The sequence below is a fragment of the Phalangium opilio genome, unplaced genomic scaffold, assembly GCF_054372755.1.
Source record: "Phalangium opilio isolate 3A_F unplaced genomic scaffold, DU_Popi_V2 ptg000038l_1, whole genome shotgun sequence".
In the NCBI taxonomy this organism is placed as follows: domain Eukaryota; kingdom Metazoa; phylum Arthropoda; class Arachnida; order Opiliones; family Phalangiidae; genus Phalangium; species Phalangium opilio.
The window spans coordinates 2,585,007-2,605,073 of record NW_028324161.1 but is presented as its reverse complement, the minus strand read 5'-3'; the positions used below and the strand labels follow the sequence as shown (position 1 = coordinate 2,605,073).

The window sequence follows — 20,067 nt, the reverse complement described above, 5'->3', positions numbered from 1 at the left end:
TTGGGCCATTTTGAGTCGAAAATGTTCTATGACATTTTGCCGTCCGAGCCACGGTTTTCGAGTTATGATTTGAATATTTTAGGGATGACCCCTTCATTAAATTAGCGCTGTCTTTCAATTTCTTAATTAAATTTAAGGGGTCATCCGTAAATTACTCCAATCATAACTTGAAAACAGTGGCTCGGACGGAAAAATGTCATAGAACATTTTCGACTCAAAGTGGCCCAATAAATACGCCCTTTCATTATTGATGGACATTTCACAAACACCCTGTATATAATAGTCTCATTTCTTCCAAACCCGCACCCAACCGAAAAGATTCAGATTCAGTTATATCAAGAGCCCAAGCAAAGAGAGAATACGCCCGTGCGCGCGCAAAATATGGGACTGACGACCCGAGCTAGCAAAATCTTTACTCCTCCCACATGTCACATTTCAAACATTTAGAGATACCACTAAGTCCGTACTGTTGCGGCTTTGATTCTATCTTCTCTTTCGGATAAGCCCCGAGTGCCTTCGCGAGATGCTACACCGCGATGCAGCGGGGAAAACAAGGAAACACCCCCTCGTGGGCGCCCTGTAGATACAAATATAACGACGTCAGCGGGCCGAAAAGGGAGCTAGCAACTCCCATAGAAGCGAGCGTGGTGGTTGAATTATTCTGTTACGAGCTAGGGATATGCCGCTTGAACCTGATAGAAAACCTCATTGGACACATTCAACTCGCGACTGCACGCCTCCTGTCGGACGAATCTCGAACCGGAAAAAGGAGGACCGATACATTTATATATATTAAGGAAAATCTCTATACAACTCCGCAGCCTGACCTGTCATTCCTATTCCGTAGCAACTGCATATCTCACTGGCTTTACGAAGTAAGTGCAAGTTACATCGTGCATTCATCTCTATCTCAGATGCCTCGTGATACAATAGATCCAAATATCCACCTCGGTTACCGCCTACTTTTCGGCAATAGAATGAAAGAAAAATGCTATTTTATTTTGACTTTTCTCAGAGTTGGAATGTTTCAGCACCCCATTACAAGTTGATGATTTATTGATATCGTTTCTTGTAAGCTCTTAGCGTTTTAAGCGACATAAATTTATTAATGTAAAAGTGAACGAATAGGCCAAGCTTTAAATATTTACTTCACGAGGAGTAATTTAATTATTTTGACACAATGCATCACAACAGTAATCAACGTAACAATTCATCGAGTCATTCGTTAACTATGGGACATTCAAACTCGGGTTCTGGTCTGCCTCCCGGACCCCCCACTACGGAACACGGAGCTAGGCGTCCCAAATGCGCACGGTGTCGTAATCACGGCATGATATCATGGCTGAAAGGGCACAAAAGACACTGTCGATTCAGAGACTGTGAATGCCCTAAGTGTAAATTGATTGCGGAGCGGCAACGTATTATGGCGGCACAAGTTGCCTTGAAGAGACAACAAGCCGCCGAAGATGCTATAGCCATGGGACTCCGAGCCGTGGCAACAGGAACTCCATTAGGATACCTGCCACCTGGACCCATTTTCGGCATTCCTTTGTCGCAACCGCCTAATTGTCGAGGTGTACAACCGGAACAGACGGCGGAACAAGGTGCAATCGGTAATTCCAGGACGACAGCGGCCTTTGGTTCAGCGGGGATGAAAGACGGCTCCTCTGATTTCGAGGGGTCTGATGATGACAATTTAAACGATTCAGTTTCGACTGATATGGATATTGGGAGCGAACCTGCTGCAATGAGCCGACCCGATAACGAATTTATACCCGGTATGTATATTTTTGCTTAATATAATAACAATAATAAGAATATCAAATGAAATAGGCCTAATAATTTAATTAAATTTAATATAAAATTAATCGTAGTATTTTTTAAAAAAATTTCTCATAAATACTCACTTTTCAAAAAACGGTAATCTGAAAATCTTTATTTGATATTCTAATATACATATCGTTTCATTTTCAATGAAAGAAATGTTGAATATCATGAAATAAGTATTTTTTTTTAAATATACACGGAAAGCACCTATTTATCGGTTGAAATTTAATTTAGAAATTAAGTCTCAATTGCAATATACTGAAATAGAAGCCTTCTATTTAGCTGAGTTTAGCTAAAAAATTATCAAAGTTGAATTACTTGAGTTTTCTTGTAACTAATATACGAAAGCGGCTAGGAGATTCTCGTCAGAATGTTTTCGTTCTTTTTTTCGGATTCCATATCTAAAGATTTCGATATATTTAAAACCAAAAACCATAACGAACCATGCAGTTAACTAAATGTTATAAAAATCATATCAAATACATAGAACTGTCATTCCGTAGGGAGGTTTTTTACATTTCTGTCCGCCATATTCCAAGATGACCACGGACTGTAAATATTTATTAATATAACGTGTCTGAGAGATTTCAGCTTCATAAGGAAATAAAAAGCAATTGGGCTGGTTATCGGTATTTTCAGTTAGAACTTTTACAAACAAGATATTTAAACCCTTACTTCCAATGCTCAACTGGACTACTTTCTCAGATGATATGTACAGGCCCAAACGAGTCACGAGAAGCATCTATGTTGCAGAGTTTTTTCCTTCATAGCAGGGTATAATTTTTGGTACGTTGCATGGAAACCCTTCTTAGTTAATATGGTGCTTAAAGGTATAATTTCAAATCAATTATAGAAGGTAATATGGCGCTTAAAGGTATAATTTCAAATCAATTATAGAAGGCGATATGGCGCTTAAAGGTATAAATTCAAATCAATTATATAAGGTAATTCGCCATTTTATAATCTACATTTAGTTATAGATACTTTGAAAGGTTTAAAGGTATTATGAAAATAGTTTCAATGAAATTTTGGCGTTCAAAGTAAAAGCTTTACTGTATTTAATTAGAAAAAAATAAGTCGTTAAAGTTTAGATTAGAGCTAAAATAAACCAATACAATTAGGGCTAAAATATACCAATAAAATTTGGGCTAAAATAAACCAACGCTATTATTATTCATGGAACCTATATAAGTCTTTGCCAAAAAAGGCATAAAAAGTGCGTTGTTTTGGACTTTATACCTGTAACAATTTTGGCAAATCGCTTTCATTCCACGTAACAAAGAGTTAAGAGAACAATGAATAATAAACATGAATAATCCCAATTATGTTTACAATTGGATTTCAAGGAAATATTTTATTGTTAGAGAGTAACAAATTTAATAAAAGTTTATTTGGCGCTGTCTTAGATTTAAAAAACTGCTCGGCTCGTTGGATATAAAATCCACATTATAAAATAGTCAATAGTGGCATTTCATAATTGTAAAGACAATTTAATATTTGTAACTTTCTAAGAAACATATTTATTTATTTGGAAGTCTTCACAATGTATAGTGCTTAGCAGTTTATTTTTAATTAATATTTACAGGCGTAATGCTTTTCATAATGTCTGGCATTAATTTTACTTAATATAGAAATCAACAAGAGCCCCTTCTTAAGCAAGTTATCAAACTGGGTGTTATGGTGAAACATAAAAATTACGGCATGAAAAATTCCGTCTAAAGCAATGATACATATTTATTTACGGAGAAACATTTTCCACGAGAAGCGCGTATATGTTCAATAGCGGTTGTGTCACTTCCTGAAGTTCCTTGTTTAATTTTTTCCTATCCCATGAGAGGCTGAAATGTGAAATGGCAAAAAAAAATAATAATATATATGACGCGAAACTACCAAGTTGAGCGTCAAGGTCTCACAACTGCGAGTTCTATGACTTAATTTTATAGTCACATGGAAGTGGAAACAAGATATAGAAATGAAAAGTACTATTTTAGCAAACATGGGCCAAAATTTTCTACTGGAGGAGGGGCAAAATGGCTGCCTAATGTTAAATTCCCATAGAGTTGAAAATTTGAGCTGGGGCCTTTCGCCCCCGCAGCCCCCGTAGTTGGCACGCCCTTGCAAGTTAGATTAACAAGTGTATTTTCGATCGAACGGAGAATCATATTATATTTTATCCTTGATCTCGTTTCTAATGCATGGGCTGGAATTTTCGTTTGTATGGAAGACTGAAACTCGGTACTTATTTATTACTAATATCCTACGAGGAAGAATGTCTTTCTGCTTTTGCTTCCAGTTTTTTTTAGATCTCTTAGCAATTTAAAATCCACATGCATGATAACTTGGCGAAGCTTCTCGCAATCTATCGCTTTTTCCACTCCTCCTTTTTTGGTTTATTAAAATTGTGCAAATAGAGCTTGGAATTATCTATTATCTGCAAATTTGTGATACCCAATTAATAAGCCATATTATGGATATAATATGCTTTAAGATAAGTTCTGTGGATAATTCCCGAGTACGGATACAGATCAAATGACCTGCATAATCCATGGATTATGTCGAGCTCTTATTTGCAAATGCCTTCACTTTAGGGTGACAAACGTTTTACGAATTAAAATTTGTATAATTGATGTGATTTTATGGGAATGTTAAGCTGCTTTGCGCCGTAACAGTTTAAAATAACATGCTATTTGATGGAATATTTACCCAGTATATGCTCATTCATATAATGACATTTTCTTCTGTTTTGTTAGCACGCTCTTTTATTATACTTTGGTAATAGGGTTTTTATTATAGAAGGAAATCAAACGTAGTTCTCTTTTACAAAGAAACATCTTCCACAGAATCTAAGATTTTCTGGGTGAACCTTAAAATCAGACTGATAGACCGAGGTAAATGCCCCTGGAGATATTTCGAAGGGTGAATCTGTTTCGTGATAGAGGAGAGGGGGGCGTAGGCGGGCTCATACCTTTCTCATAGACAGCTCTGAAAGGCAGGATCGAGAGGTTTTTAGCCGTCACTATATCTATTGAATTACTGTGTCCGTGAGTGGAAAACTAACATTAGGGAACACCTTCAAGTCGATAGGTAAAGAAATAAATCCGCGCATGAAACTGTCATAGAAGGAATTTGATTTGCGATCAATATCAATATCTTTCATTCGATCGTATAAAAGATTCAAGAACGTATGATTTGTTTTTAAAAAAGGGGGCGGTTGCTATATAGTAGTTTTTGAAAACGTCTATGCATTTTATATCAGCGGTATATTCAAACTTATTCACATTTTCAACTTCGAGAATAGTTATCGTTGAATTTTACATTGCCTGCTGCTGCTGGATGTAAATTTTTCGGTTAAATGAATTATTGTGCAAAGGGCAAGGCACTATCATGAGTATCATAAGTTCATAAGATATGTTCCAAAAGTTTGTCACTGATTAGTTATAGCTTGTCATGAAGTGACGTAGGTGAAAAGTTTAAGATTCTCGTAAAGCGACGCCTGGTGAGGCGCTCAAAGACTAAATAGGAAGATGGACTTTAGTCAATTCTCGAACTGCTCTCAGCAAGTCTAGTATTACGAAATATAGGTAGTGTCATACTTTTGGAACATTTCTTATAATCTTATCTATGTATGTAACCTTAGTTGTTTAAATCGGATAAAAGACGAATTTGTACCTTCTAGTGATCTGTCTTTGGTATTTGCATTAGGTCTTTTATTAAACGGCGATTTTTATTTGTCGATTCAAATCACTCTGCCATTGAAAACTAGACAAAAGATTGAGTCACATATATGGGGTGTTCAGTACAGTGTGTTCCATTTGCAATTTTGAGTTGAAAATGTTCTATGACATTTTGCCCCAAGGGCCACCCTAAACAAGTTATGATTAGAGTGTTTTACAGATGACGTAGGCCTATAGCAGTCTTTCAGTTTCTGTGCCCCTTTAGAAAAATTTCATAGAAAATAGAGGTCCTATAACCTCCTGTATGCGAGGAATATGTCTACAATTCATTATTGTTTACTCTTTCTATAATATGTATTTTTAATAACACTGTTTTCTTACAGACAAGAGTCACAACTGCGATTCTCCCTCAACGGACGAAACTGGTAGACGTATCGGCAATTCTTTATTCAACTACAAAATGGACCGACCATCTTCACCTAACTCCAGATCTACAACGCCGCCAGCCACCGTCAGCACTACAACTGGCCCGCCAGGTTCTCCCAGCTACAGTCGACGCGTTCCCTCAGCCAGCAATACCTCCCCATCTTCATCACCTATTAAAAAAAGCCGAATTACATGTTCTAAGTCACATTGCCGTCATACCGGATGCTTAGAACTTGAACAAGCCAACAAAAGCACCCGTGGTGCCACCAGTTCTTCCAGTAGCGGTGGTGGTGGCTACTTTCAAATGCCGACCGATTTCCGACCTGGTCGCCTCAGCCCAATTGAAATACTGGGACGTGTATTCCCTACCCAAAAGAAAACCATTCTAGAACTAGTGCTTCAAGGGTGCAACGGTGATTTAGTGAAAGCAATTGAGCATTTTCTGTCGGCGAATGACGCAATTTACTTACAACAAGCGCAAATACATCAACAACATCAGCAACAGCTTCAAATTGGTGAAAGGCATTTGCAACAGCTGGGAATTCAAGCTCACCAACTTCAAGGAATTGGGGTTCACCAGAATAACGTTTATCCACGCTCATCTGGATTGCCTCCAGACACTCCATCTCCACCTTTTCATTTAGGTGGGAATAACGATAACAGCCCTTGCAATGGTATAGGCTCAGTTAAATCGGCCTTCACGCCTTTAATTGGAAACGCTACTTCAACTAGGGAGCCCCCGGTTGCGCATAAGAGTAGTTTTTTTAACACGATGTCATCAGGGTTCGGGACTGCCTCTCTCAGGTTCGGGCCAAGCGTGGACATTTCATCATTAGGTAATATTCGGGCTTTCGGTGGATCAGGTACTATTTTACCCTCAACCGCGACTTCATTATTTTCGTCAGTTCATAGGATGACGGGTAATTCGGGTCCCACATACGCCGCATTCCCGTTCGGACCCGGTTCATACGCCTTTGCCACTGGATCTCCGTTACTACTTCATCAACATATATCTGGGAATGGTGGAGTATCTACGGTTAAGGCGGTTACCGCCTGCCCGCCTGGCTGCTCTCAGTGTCGGCCCGTCGAAGAATCGCCTCTCTTACCAGCGTCGTCTACCGAAGATAGTCGAAGCCCAGTTTCGGGAGAGAGACTCGGTCGGGAAGGAATAGCCGAGGAAGCGTTGAACGAAGCGCCAATTTCCAATTCTGTGGTTGATTTATCTGACAGGTTTATAACGTGGCCGGCCGCTCATGAAAAAGCCAAAGATGAGAAATAATATTTTAGTAGGACTTTTTAGTAAAAATATTTAAAACGAACGGTTTAGATTTTTTGGTTTGTTTTAGAAAGCATCTATTACCCACAAAAATAAGTTTTGTAAATTTCTGCTATATTACTTCACTAAATGTTTACCTAACAACCACATAAGTCGCAAATTTTCGCGTATAGTGCCAAATCAAAGCAAGGGCTAAGAACTTTCGGTAAAGAAAATTAATTTACTTCACTTTTAGTATAAAAGTATAACTTATTTAGTACACGAATATTTAAATTGTATAAAATAGCCTAACATTACTTCATAAAGAGTTCCTATTAGTTTTAATTTCATTTACATCACGCCATATTCAATCGAGTGTTACCCGATAAAACCCACTAGACCCACAGTAAGTTATTTACTTCAATAATTGATATTTTTTCAATTAAATTTATTTCAATAGGTTTTAGAATACAATTTATTTAATAACCAGTAACTATGTATAGTAGTTGACATTATCGTACAGTAAATGTTAACGAGGAAGTACTTTATGTAAAACCACGCAACGAGCACACCGTTTTGAGGTATATTAATGGCATCAATTTAGATGTATATCAGTCTACGTATCGTATTTTCTTTTCCTTAAATTTGAATAATATATTATATTCCGCCAACTTGTTTTATAATACATAAATATCTGCTTTAACTTCTTACAATCACCTGAAAATGGGGAAATGTACTGTATAAAGTATAAACAGTAAGTTCGTAAAAAATAATTGAAAATGCATTTAAAAAGGAGTTTGAGCGCATTCTTTTTCAGACGCTAAACCTAACGTTTTGAGTCAGCTTTCGCCAGACCATTGCTGCACCTCGTGGCGTTAGCTTTTTTGGTTTGATAAAGGTGCGCTGAAACGCCAATTTTCAATGTAAAACTACCAAAATACTTAAGTCTACTATAATTAAAATAGAGTGTAATGTTTTGGAAGAAATAAAAAAGCTCTATTAATTTTAAAGAATTAAATAAATTTAAGATTTGTAACTTTGTAATATTTGCAAATTTAGTTGAACTATTTTACTTTCAACAAAATTACTTAATCGTAACCAAAAAGCGTAAATCCAACTGTTTAAAAATTCGATTTCCGAGGTCAAAAAGATCAAGCAAGAATTCATTTACGTCACAGTTTTATTTTTTGGTTTTTTTTCTTGTTCTACACTTAATTGCCACGTATTGAAAGCATGCTTTTCTGGAACAAATAACAATATTTACTTGTTATTAACGAAAGAGGAACTCGTTTTATCATGATAAAAGGAGTTCTGCAGATTTCATGCACAGAGAATGTAATTGGTTATACTAAAGGTATCTGAAACTATAATGCCTTGCTATACTTTTGCAACATTAAAGCCGGTATATAAAAGAAATCTTAATCTGATCTTTGTCGAACTTTTTTTTACGGGAAATACGTAAGTGCCGAGAGTAGTGTTATTTTCTCTCACTGGGGGTCGCATATAGGTAACACTCTTTCAGCGGGAAGAAAATGCTGGATACATTAGGCCAGTGTGGCTGAGCAACTTATAGGGAGCTAGTATATGATTCACTCATGATAAAACCCATCACTAAAATCTTCAATTTTGATGAATATGAATGCTAGAACAATTTCATTTTAAAGATAGTTTAAGATATTTGTTGTTTCAACTTCAAAAGTATCCTGTAATAATATTTATTATATTTTATGAAACATTCTAAGACTTTCATTAATAAGCAGTTACCTTTGAATGGCAATTTCTACCATACACGCAATTGCTAAAGATAAAACCCAAATTTTCTATAAAGCCAAGAAAAACCCAATAAAACCCGGTGGGCTGGGTTTTTCTTGAAAAAAAAAAGAACCGGTTTTTTAACCCTGCGTTTTTAACATTGTGTGCTGTAGCGATAAAGCAAATTCCCTTACATATTTCATGCAAGCTATTAATTTATTGTCGAAAAGTAGCTTTTGAGTGTGTAAATAAGCTTGCACAGTGCGATATAAAATACCATAAGCTCCTTACATGAAAATACTTAACCTTCTGTACGTTTCCTTTAACCTTGCTTTAATGAAAATATGAAATAAATGCCATAATACAAGGCGAAATTCATTTGAAATCCATATGTCCCGCTTTTTATTCCGGGTATATCGCTTCACTTTCACTATTGGGGCCAAAGAAATAACATTTAATTTTACACTATAACAATTATACTCTAAAAGTGACACATCACTATATGTTTATTAAATATAAAACGAACAGGGTTACGGATAATCAATTTAACACAGTTAAAGGTAGCGCGTCGAAGATATTGGTGCTTTTCATTGATTCTTTTAGAAGGGATTAAGATTCATAGGGGATTTTGACTGATGAATTTAAAAGGGATGGGATTAAGAGTTACGTCTGGGTTACGGATAATCACCGTAAGTAGTAAAAACCTATCACGATAGCTAGAGCCTTACAACGATTGGGCTCTAATTTGGCCGACGCCGTCTTGTTTTGTACAACAAAATACATAAATATTGAAGGAAATAGATCATATTCAAAAGAGAGTCAACGGACGTTAAATTTATCTTGAAAATTACCAGTCCAGTAAAATGGTAAGTTACCACGGTATTTGGTAAATTAATGGTAAATGACCGACAGTAAATTGCCGACTCACATCCCTAATCTATGCATAACCTCTTGGTAGAATTAACCATATTCAAAATTTCCTTTGAAACTTGTATTCCATTCCTAGTTTTTCATTTTGGACGATGATTAAATGCTTTATAGAAATAAATTAAAATAGAAAACGAGAGATCAGATTATAACGGTGATTATTGAGAAAGTTGACTCAAGTTAACTTTTTATCCGCAGCAAGTGACTCGATAATACGGTTTTGTTCATTAAAACATATTTTATATCGAAATATTTATAAATGGATTGATATAAAAATTTAGAGAATTTAACTATTTTTTAAGGATTTTATTTAGAAGTATAGTCCTACTAATTTTATAAATTTGAAAGATTGTACGTTTTAATGTTTCAAACTCGATCCCTCTTTATTAACGCCGTGAACGGATTTGGTTACCCAAATATTTGCCACGCAGGTAGACTATAACCTAGATTAACATGTAGGATACCGTTGAGTGAATCATATACTAGCTCCCTATAAGTTACTCAGTCACACTGGCCTAATGTATCCAGCATTTTCTTCCAAATACTCGAGAGGAGGGGAGGCGGGTGAAAGTGATAGTAGACGGCGCCCTCTCTTAGGGCTTTGAAATTAATACATCGAGAACTTGAAAGTGATGGTAGTTCCAAATGGTATTAAAGGTTTTGGTTTCTTTGCGTCACATTCATTACTTTGCTAATTTAAAAATAATTTGGGTTTCACAACAGGCTTCGTTAAAAATGGGTTGGGCCTTTCTTTAAGTTTTTCTATTAGTTCTTTAGACGCATTATTAAAAAGTTTAGTAAGGTTTTCGAGATAACTATTAAATTGTTGTTTAGCTCTTATTTTTTAATAAATAGTTCCTGCCTCTGAATTTAAAAGAGTTTCTTTCATTTGGGCTTAGTCAAAAAATATCCAAAATTCTGCAATTTTAATGCGAAAAAATAAAACTTCCTATTGGGCCAACCTTAACCCATTAAAATAATTTCGAAGATAAAATACGACTGTGAACCGTCCGCAAACAATCACAACATTTCTGAAGCGTCGTCTGCTTATACTAACTACGTTTCAGTTCAAAGTTTCATTGGTTGATCCCCTTTTCCGGTTTTTACGGGAAATACGTAAGTGCCGAGAGTAGTGTTATTTTCTCTCACTGGGGGTCGCATATAGGTAACACTTTTTCAGCGGAAAGAAAATGCTGGATGCATTAGGCCAGTGTGGCTGAGTAACTTACAGGGAGCTAGTATATGATTCACTCATGAGGATACCTTTATCCCGGTAGATCGTTTCCGTCTGATAATTTTAAATTTTTTGTGACAAAAATGTTGTTACACGTACGCAAATAGCGTCTAAAAGCATATAAAAGATATAAAAAGAAATATTTCTGTTTAACTAGATGTTTCGACCTTCAAAATAGAGTCAAAATTGGACGTTTATAGTCAAAGTGTAAGAAAGTGTTTGTTATTTTTCCAGTTCAATTTATGCCAAGAACTGTTATAAAGTCATAATTATGACAAATGCATAGCAACAAAATAATAGATATTAATAAAAATTAGACGTCATACATGCCGGAAGAAAAATATTGTGTATTCTGACATACTTCCGTATAGCAGCAAAACTTTAGAACATATATACATACAAGAAATACAATTGAGCAACATTTTCATCCAGAAAAAAACTTCTCGGGCTCAGCTGCTATGGATCGGGTGAAAAAATTATTTGGCCCCTCTTGCGGTGGCTAACTTCAAGACACTCTATATTCTTGTGTCAACATTGCGGCGATAGCCCTGCCTGCCTCTGACGCCTCCGAGCCTTGATGCTAGAACGTTTTCTACCAAAAATCACCGAAAACTGATCCCCTGGCATATCCTATAGGCTTTAGAGGAAGCAGATCCTGTTTCAACGTTTTATCGCCGTTTGTGTTTGTAGAGACTTTGGCATGGTTTGTAAAATAGAAGGTTTGGAAGCTTTACTTTATTCGAAGTTATAGTTCATTGCTATTCCAAATGTTTAAACCGTTATATTTCTGTTTTAGTAAAATTAGCGCGTCTAAGGCTTTAACTTCAAAGGTGAGGGGCGAAGTATTATCTTGTTGATATAATCTGCTTTGATCCACATACCAGATCAAAGCATTCCGTCTAGGGTGACTATATTTTTCACCCAACTTTTGAAAGGGACCAGGGTCTATATCTCACAAAGTCATATTTGATCTATTAGTTTCAGGCGTTTTTGAAGTTACACCCTTTCTATCTAAGTTAAATCGTACGCATACCCGCACTCGACTCGGACGAGTATCGCTTTTTCAACCATCCATTTTACAAACCATGGAAAGCCGTCAGGCCGTTAATACCTTGGGATTTCGGTGAAGTTTGAGAAACAGGATTGAAACTAGATGGCGCTCTTTTATAAATTTCAGAGAGAAAAATAGATATGACAAAGAAAGATCCCTGTGCCTTTGTTAATGGTACGCTATCATATTGATTTTTTTAGTGTAACTCCACAGAAAACCAAGGGGGGAAAAACTCCCACCGATTTGTCACAGCTGCTATTTGAATCTTTTCGGTTTACACTGCGGGCGATGAAATGATAGGAATAAAGAGGGTTGAAGTAGTGTGTAGACTTGAGGCCTCGTGGTATTATATGACATTTAAATAAAAACCTATTTAGTCTCGTCAAAAGAACTCAGCCAATACAAACACCAACGCTGCATAATCCGACAGCGAGAGAAGTGTTATTTTATCTGGTTAGTGAAAAAAGGGCTAATCTCATTACGAGGTGTTGTATGTACAAGTCTGAGATGGACTGCATCTCCCATCTCTGTGCGCAGGATAAACAGATCTCCTCATTTGGAAAGGGATATCATTCAATTAGTAAGATCATTTACATAGCATGTTTTTCACCCTCTCTGTTTGCTGTCTTACGTACATTTTTATATAAATTTGTATATTTATTTATAAATAGGTCTGAAATCTATGTAAAGTTTTAAGGAAATTCAACTAACATTTTTGGTGAGTTGCTGCTTTGCTTTCTGCATAATTAAAAAAAGCGAAAAAATAATATGAAATGTCATTTGTAAATTGGAATTAAAATCTAAAATTTAACAAGCACCTTGTTGTTAACCATTTTTAGTTTGCCATAAAGGCAATGGTTGTTTAAACTGTCTAAAGAGATCAGGATAAGAATGGTTTGATTAGTTATAGTTTTTTTGAGTTTAAAGTAAATTGCTATTGCATTAGTTAACACGGTTTATCTCAGATATTTATATATATAAATATTTCGGTGATTGCAGATGTTTTTTACCTAAGAAAAAAAATTCGGTACAAAGAGAAAATGTTTTAAATCGTTTAAAACAGCTTTATCGATACTTGTCTTTTTTGTGATAATCTTATTAACGAATGAATAAAATCATTAGGAAAAGAAGATGCGAGGTAAATCTGTTAGAAACAGTCTTTAGCTGAGATGCAAAACATGATTTTAAACGTTTTGTAATAGTAATTTTGAATGTTATAAAAATAACCATTCCCCTGTCGGGTATTGCCTGCCTAGAAGTAGCCTAACACTCACCTGTCGGACCGCTCATTGGCCCCCATTTAAATGTTATTATAAATTTTCCTAAGTGTGCCTTCTGAACAAAATAAGAGAGACAACTCATTTTCATGACAAATTCGGGGAGAGCCCTTAATTTTCCGATGAGTTGCGCCAAAAACTGCCGTCACTTCCGCTCGAGTACCCTACTGAATGTTCAAGGGAATAAATCCCTGCAGTTCAGGTGTTTTATGCGAGTGACCAGGCTTAGGCCAAACGAGACAAAACAGTTCCGGTTTTCAGTTGAAACATTATCATAATGCAAGGCTAGTGGACAACTTCCGATTATAGGTTGCCCTTATTTAATGCCGCGAAAATCCTAAACAAGTGACGTAGTGACGAAACAAAGCCAGGACGGTTTAGGTTGCCGTTCCTGACTCAGCAACGTACGTGGTGTATGTAGATTAGCCAGAAGCGATATCTAGTTTACTAGAGAGAAGGTATAAGATGCCTAAGTATTCGCGTACCATAGTTCCAGTCCCTTTTTCAAAATACAAGGGGGGACAATTATAACTCCGGACCTGCGTTTGGATAAAGCTAGAAATTTGGCGACTTTATACCTTCTCCTTAGTAAACTAGATATCGCTTCTTGATATTACATTATCCAGTTTATCATAAAAGGTAAAGTAATTAAAGCTAAAGCTAAAGCAATACAATACTGCACTTTCAAGCTTTCTTAAGTTCTAACTGGTTTTCCAAATGAATTATTGCATTAAATCAATCAGCAAAGGTTGTATCTGTTCCATGTTTTAGCTGTTTTTAGCCACATCGTATGATGTATATCTACGATGAGGCTATTAGTTGACCTGCCCTTTTCTAATTCTCGTAGAATAAAAAATTTCGTTCGTCATTGAAGGGAGAATGAATGGGAGAGGATTGTGTTGAAGTTATATTTTTTTCATCCTGTGTTTTAAAAGGATGGGGATTATAATAGGAAGCTTAAGTATATCATATCATTTAACTGTATTGTGAATTATGTTTTATGTTTCCTCGATATATTTAAAACGAGGGAGAGAGGATTAGGGTATTGCTTTAATTTAAATGGAAGGTTTCCTAATCCCTTTAAAATTTCTTTCACCCGTCGACAATAATGATTTCACGTCTTCAATCCCGCTCCCCTATTTCAACATTCAAATAAATGGCGGGAAAGCAAAAGGAACTATATACTGGTGTAATTTTTAGAATTGTCTTAAGACGGTGTTCATTGTATGTTACGCTTTCAAGCCATTCGAGAGGCTAATCACTCATTGGGATAGGAATTTAGCACTATAAAAGATAGCATATGGAGAAGCTAATCACTCAAATTTTCTGTACTTCTATGAAGTTAGAATTACGAGTAATCATTTTAGCACAGTTAATGGTAGCGCATCGATGGGCTATTCAGTAAAAATATTTGTACGCCTGTTTAGTACGGTACGATGTGGCTATTATTACGAGCCCTTGGGTCGTCTTGTTTACTTTTACAGAATTCTTTAATTCTCCCGCCCCATTTCTATTTGAAATAGAATTCGTTCTCCCGAAACTAGTTTGAATAGAAGAAACTTGCCTTGCGCACGTTTAAAGTCAGTCATGGCTTTGTGATGCTCTTGCGCTGTTTGTTGGTTTTCGCTCTTTTGATGGACAACTAGCTCGAGTTGGGGGTAAATCGGTCTGCCCGCCTTGGTATTTTTTTACTCTGATACTAAATCAACACTAAAAAGGCTTGCGTTTCATCTTTCTGTTTCGCACATGCTTTTCTTTCGTGTATACTTTATTTTGACACTAACATATCCGCACTGCAAAATAATGGTCCAGAGTTTACCAGACTAGCAACTTCGAGGCGCATTATCAGCCTTTTGATAAAAGCGTATGACAGAACTAAGCTGTTCCTGATGTTCACCAAAGACTGTTTGTTTTCTTGTATTGGCTGACTCTGCGTTTCTATATCCCAATATACACCACTCTCTTTTCCAGGGGAAACCCGAATAGCAGAGTGTAAGCCTATGTGAAAGAACGCTTATTTTTATATATTTCGAGTTTAACTATATAGGTTCATAAAAGAAGAATCTTTCTATACCCTTGGTTAATACAATCTCAAGTTATGGTTCAAAACTAGGTTAAAACATTATGAAGGTGAAATCCAAATCATATTAATACTTGATCAAAACATTATGGAGGTGAAATCCAAATCTTATTAATACTCTCAAAACATCATGAAGGCGAAATCCAAATCTTATTCATGCTTGATCAAAACATTATGAAGGTGAAATCTAAATCATATTAACATTGACCAAGTTTGAATCCATTCATGCTCATAGTATGATCGAGATTGGATCTATACATGTTTATAGTATGATAAAGATTTGGATTCAAAAATGTTTATAGTATGATCAAGGTAGGATCCATATATTTGTAATAATTGATTAACATTGGATCCACATTTGTTTAATACTTGATAAAGATTGGACCGTAATCTTTTGATCATGTTAACCTTTAAGTCAGAACCTGTTTAGTTCATGATCTAGGTTATATCATACCCAAACGACAAAACGTTTTTAACCAATCCTGATTAAAAAATATTTGTTTAGGCTATAATCCAAATTGTACAAATTCTAACCTAGTTCATCAATTTTCAATCAGAAGCTGCTAAATTTTGTTGTATCAAATACGATCAAAGTTTTACAAAATTAACTTTACATTTTCTATCCCAGGACTGAGCAAGCACAATATATTTGACAAGGATTATTCACTCTACAGAATATTAAGCTGGGCTAACCGGAGTACAAATAAAGCAATATAATAATTTATAGAGAAAATTCTCTATAACGTTGATAACGCAAACCGCAATTTTTTACAACAGAAGCTAATCAATTGAAGTATTTTTAATTTTCATCAGAAGTAAATCAAATGAAGTATTTTTAATTTTCATCAGAAGTAAATCAAATGAAGTATTTTTTATTTTCATCAGAAGTAAATCAATTGCAGTATGGTTTATTATCACAATCACTAAATGCATTTAAAGCACGGCTAGTAGCTATCTGAAATCTATAGGCATTGGCTCCCCGTGAAGATCGACCTAACCTGTTGCACACTGTTCTTGCCATCAGCTTATCCATTAAAGTTGTTGAATACCTTACTGCTATGAGTTTCTGCCCTTTTAATAAGCTTATCTTATTCAAAGATTTTACTATTCTATAGTTCTTGATTTGGTTGTCCCATGGCCAATAGCACCAAAACGGAGCGATATAGGGCAATGGTTTCATTTGCGCTTTTTATTCATTTTCACCAAAGCCTTTTTAACTCAAATCCATTCAATTGTGATGGACATTTCATAAACACCCTGTATAAGTGAACTTCATGTGAAACGTAAAACCTTACGACTCCAGTGCAATACAAGGAAGCCCAGAGACTGGTAGACGGCAAAAACATTAGGCTGGTATACATGGTTATTTTTAGATACGTCGTAGCTAAACTATGCGCTATTAGTTTGACCTGGTGTGTAGAAGATTTTGCGTTCGTTATTTTTAGTAAGTACTGGCTCCTAGCTGTAATGAAAAAATAAATGAGGAACTAAGTAAGTAGTTGGCGGCGTGTGATTCACGCTGCCTTGTAGCCAAAGAAAAAATATCTTTATTTAGGGAATATTTCGCTAGGAGAAAAGTTTTTGTAGCAGGGATAGCGAAAGTATGCAATCGATGTGGTTTAATTAGGGGCTAGACTAGACAATCTTGTTATTTTTATTTTTGGGGGTTTACGAGACACTAGTTCACCTAAGGATTAATGAAGTTCAAAGTAGCGAGAAGGTATAGTAAGCCTCGTCTCTGCAAAAGCGTCTCAGTCCTTAAATACACTCCGAGTCCTAAAAATTCTGATGTACTCAGAACGTACCAAAAATGTAGTGTTTTAACCATTTTAAAAGAACTCTGATGAAACGTTATCAGCGTGATAGGAGAATTAACGAAAACTTAATTTTCAGGCTAAATTCTATTTTCTTTAGATCACGTGTTCAACTTCACAGTTGACGAACCTTTTTGTCGTAAAATTATGCTAAGAGACTAGTAGTGGCTATAGTGACACATTCTTAGGGAGTAGAATAACAAAGTAAACTGCTTGTCAACTTTAGTAACTAGATCTTTAAAGTTGTCAAAATGAAGCTCAGGAGCTGATTTAACTTGGTGACTGGTGACAGCCGTCAAAAGAAGCCATGAATCTGATGGGCTGACTGAGTCGGGCTTTGACTAATAGAGTGAACCACATAAAATATTGAGAGAGAAAAGGTTTTCGTTGCTTTGGTAAAATTATAAAAGGCACATAAACCGGGAAGAAACATTTGTACACGATATTTTCTCTACCGCATTGGAAATTGGGATAGATACAGTCTTGAAAAAATTCGGTAACTCAAACTTAACAAATCTTAGTGAGAACACGTATTTACCAAGGCTCGATTCTGGGACCTTTCGCGTTTAAGCGGACATGACAACGTGACCTACAACACCATAGATATACAAGGTAATACCATTAATAACTGGAAGTTAAAGATACTATTAGATTCACCATTCCCGAGATATTGGCTCGTACATAAGCCCCTCGTACATTAACCTGTTAATTCTTTAAAGCAACGCCTTAAGAGTATGGTGTCAGAAAACCTGTCGAGAATTACGGGATGCAAACTTGCGTAGTGTAAGTTCTCTATTCGAGGAGAAGATAAATGGTATTAGTCTGGAACTGACGGCACCTCAGAAGCCATAATGATACCTATTTATATTTTAACAATACGAGCACGTATATGGTAACTGATATTCAACTAGAGAATCTTGTTTTACCCGAGCTTGAAACACAAACACTTAACACAATGCAACAACGCTGGAGCTACGTTTCTTTCATTTATTTAACAAAAGGGAAGCTGAATTATTTATTCGGAGAGAGCGGTAGCTCTCTTAGATAAGACGTCATACTGCCCTTAATGTATATGGGTGGTTTTTTGATTGGATGTAACTTTTTTTATTACGTTTGCTGTTTTGAAAACATTCCGCAGAACTACAATTCGGGCCCTAAATATGTGGTTAAAATTTCAAAAAGATCCATCCTTTATTTTATTTTATACAAATAAAGTTGCTAAGGGTGGTTTTCATTTCAATAAAATTATTCACACCTTTTTATGAAAAACAGGAATTTTTCCCATCGAAATAACATGGGAAATTTTCTGAAAAAAACGATCGGGTTAATCCGATGTTAGAAAAACTATACGTTTGTTAGTTTTGGGAACGGTCTTAAATGAAAGGTACAACATTTCTCATTCCGCTAAGCGATTTTCATGGAAAATAATTAAGTTTAAGTATTAATTTTGATAACATTTAGAACATAACTCGATTTGCGATTTTATATCATGGATACACTAATTTACTAGAAAATATCAGCGCGACCAAAATTGGCGTATTTTAACGTTTAGTTGCCTCATAATAATTTGAGAGTTTCTTCATAATGCTTTTTGGATGAAATGGCCTATAGAGAGCGCGATAAGACGGCTTTAATAATGGGCCAGGACAGATAGGCTAAAAAAGGGCTTGACCTAGAACATTTGAACATAAAGATGAAAATTGGTACATGTGTTGTTTTTGACCCAACAAAAAATATACTAAAAATCCCCTGCTGTAGAGCGCGAGCTTTCGCCGCCATCTTGGAAAATGGCCGCCAGGAATGCCAGCATCAATGTATTCCACATTCGTCTTCAAAAATTACGAAAATTGGTGCAAATTATGAATGTAACAACTTGAACATCATAGTAAAATTTCACAGCTCTGTGTTTGATAGTTTGGTCGCCATACTGGAAAATGGCCGCCGTGAATGCTAGGTACAGTTAATTTCACCATTTTGTTGGAAAATTATGATAATTTATAGATATCATAATGAAAGCTGTGTGAATCTCATAGTAAAATATTGAAGCCATTTATGAGATAGTTTGGCCGCCATGTTGGAAAATGGCCGCCGGGTGTGTCATTTAGATACAGTTTACCTTTCAAAAATTATGAAAATTGGTAAATTTATTGTTGAAGACCGTCTTAACATCATACTTGAATATTGAAGGCGTGCTGCTGATAGTTTGGGCGCCATCTTGGAAAATGACTGCGTGAAATGCCAAATATATTACCGATATATAAATTTTTCGATATTTCTTTACTGAGTAGATGATTTTCATGAACGTATTTAAACACACCATAAAAATAACTATTTCCAAGTCTAAGTTATCGACCCCATCTTTAAAAATGGTCACTGAAAGATTACTATCCTAAAATCTGAAACAAAGAAAAGCAAAGCTATATCTGATGCAAGAATCAGAGTGGTGTGAATGGGTCTTTGACTTTAGCGATAGCGAACCCATCCCCACTGCATGTTCTGGAATAAATCGTTTCCTAGTTATTGTTGACTCAATATTTTCATTAAAAACTCTCAACGTATTTGTAAGATGTTGATTATCTGTCATTACTTTAAACCCCGCCTTATCATAACCACATCCAATTACAGCATGTAAATTAAAGAAGTGTTCTCTGAACCTTTTTTTTTCTCAAATGCCTCCATTTGAGATTCTCTTCTTGGTGTCGTTTTGGTTTCAGATTTAAGAATGAAGACGCTCCAATTCAGGTGTGATA

The 20,067-nt window shown here is 35.8% G+C and overlaps 1 protein-coding gene and 1 long non-coding RNA gene across 5 annotated transcripts in view; both read left to right on the top strand.

The window, feature by feature from the left end:
- Positions 1-626: 626 nt before the first annotated feature.
- Positions 627-9,323, top strand: LOC149682637 (uncharacterized). 2 transcript variants are annotated; one of them, XM_089834293.1, is made up of 3 exons: positions 627-1,778; positions 5,885-6,763; positions 6,833-9,323. In XM_089834293.1, exons 1-3 carry the CDS (start codon positions 1,181-1,183, stop codon positions 7,204-7,206), a joined length of 1,851 nt encoding a protein of 616 aa, XP_089690419.1. In that variant the 5' UTR covers positions 627-1,180; the 3' UTR covers positions 7,207-9,323. The 2 variants fall into 2 exon arrangements, with proteins under 2 accessions (XP_089690419.1, XP_089690418.1); XM_089834292.1 differs by having other exon boundaries at positions 5,885-9,323.
- A 2,986-nt stretch (positions 9,324-12,309) lies between these two features.
- The window catches only part of LOC149682636 (uncharacterized), a 64,569-nt gene continuing 56,811 nt past the window's right edge, over positions 12,310-20,067 (top strand). For all 3 annotated transcript variants that reach the window (XR_016365454.1, XR_016365453.1, XR_016365451.1), the window contains exons 1-2: positions 12,310-12,726; positions 12,818-12,864. This is a non-coding gene — a long non-coding RNA (uncharacterized LOC149682636). The remainder of the gene's footprint in view (positions 12,727-12,817; positions 12,865-20,067) is intronic.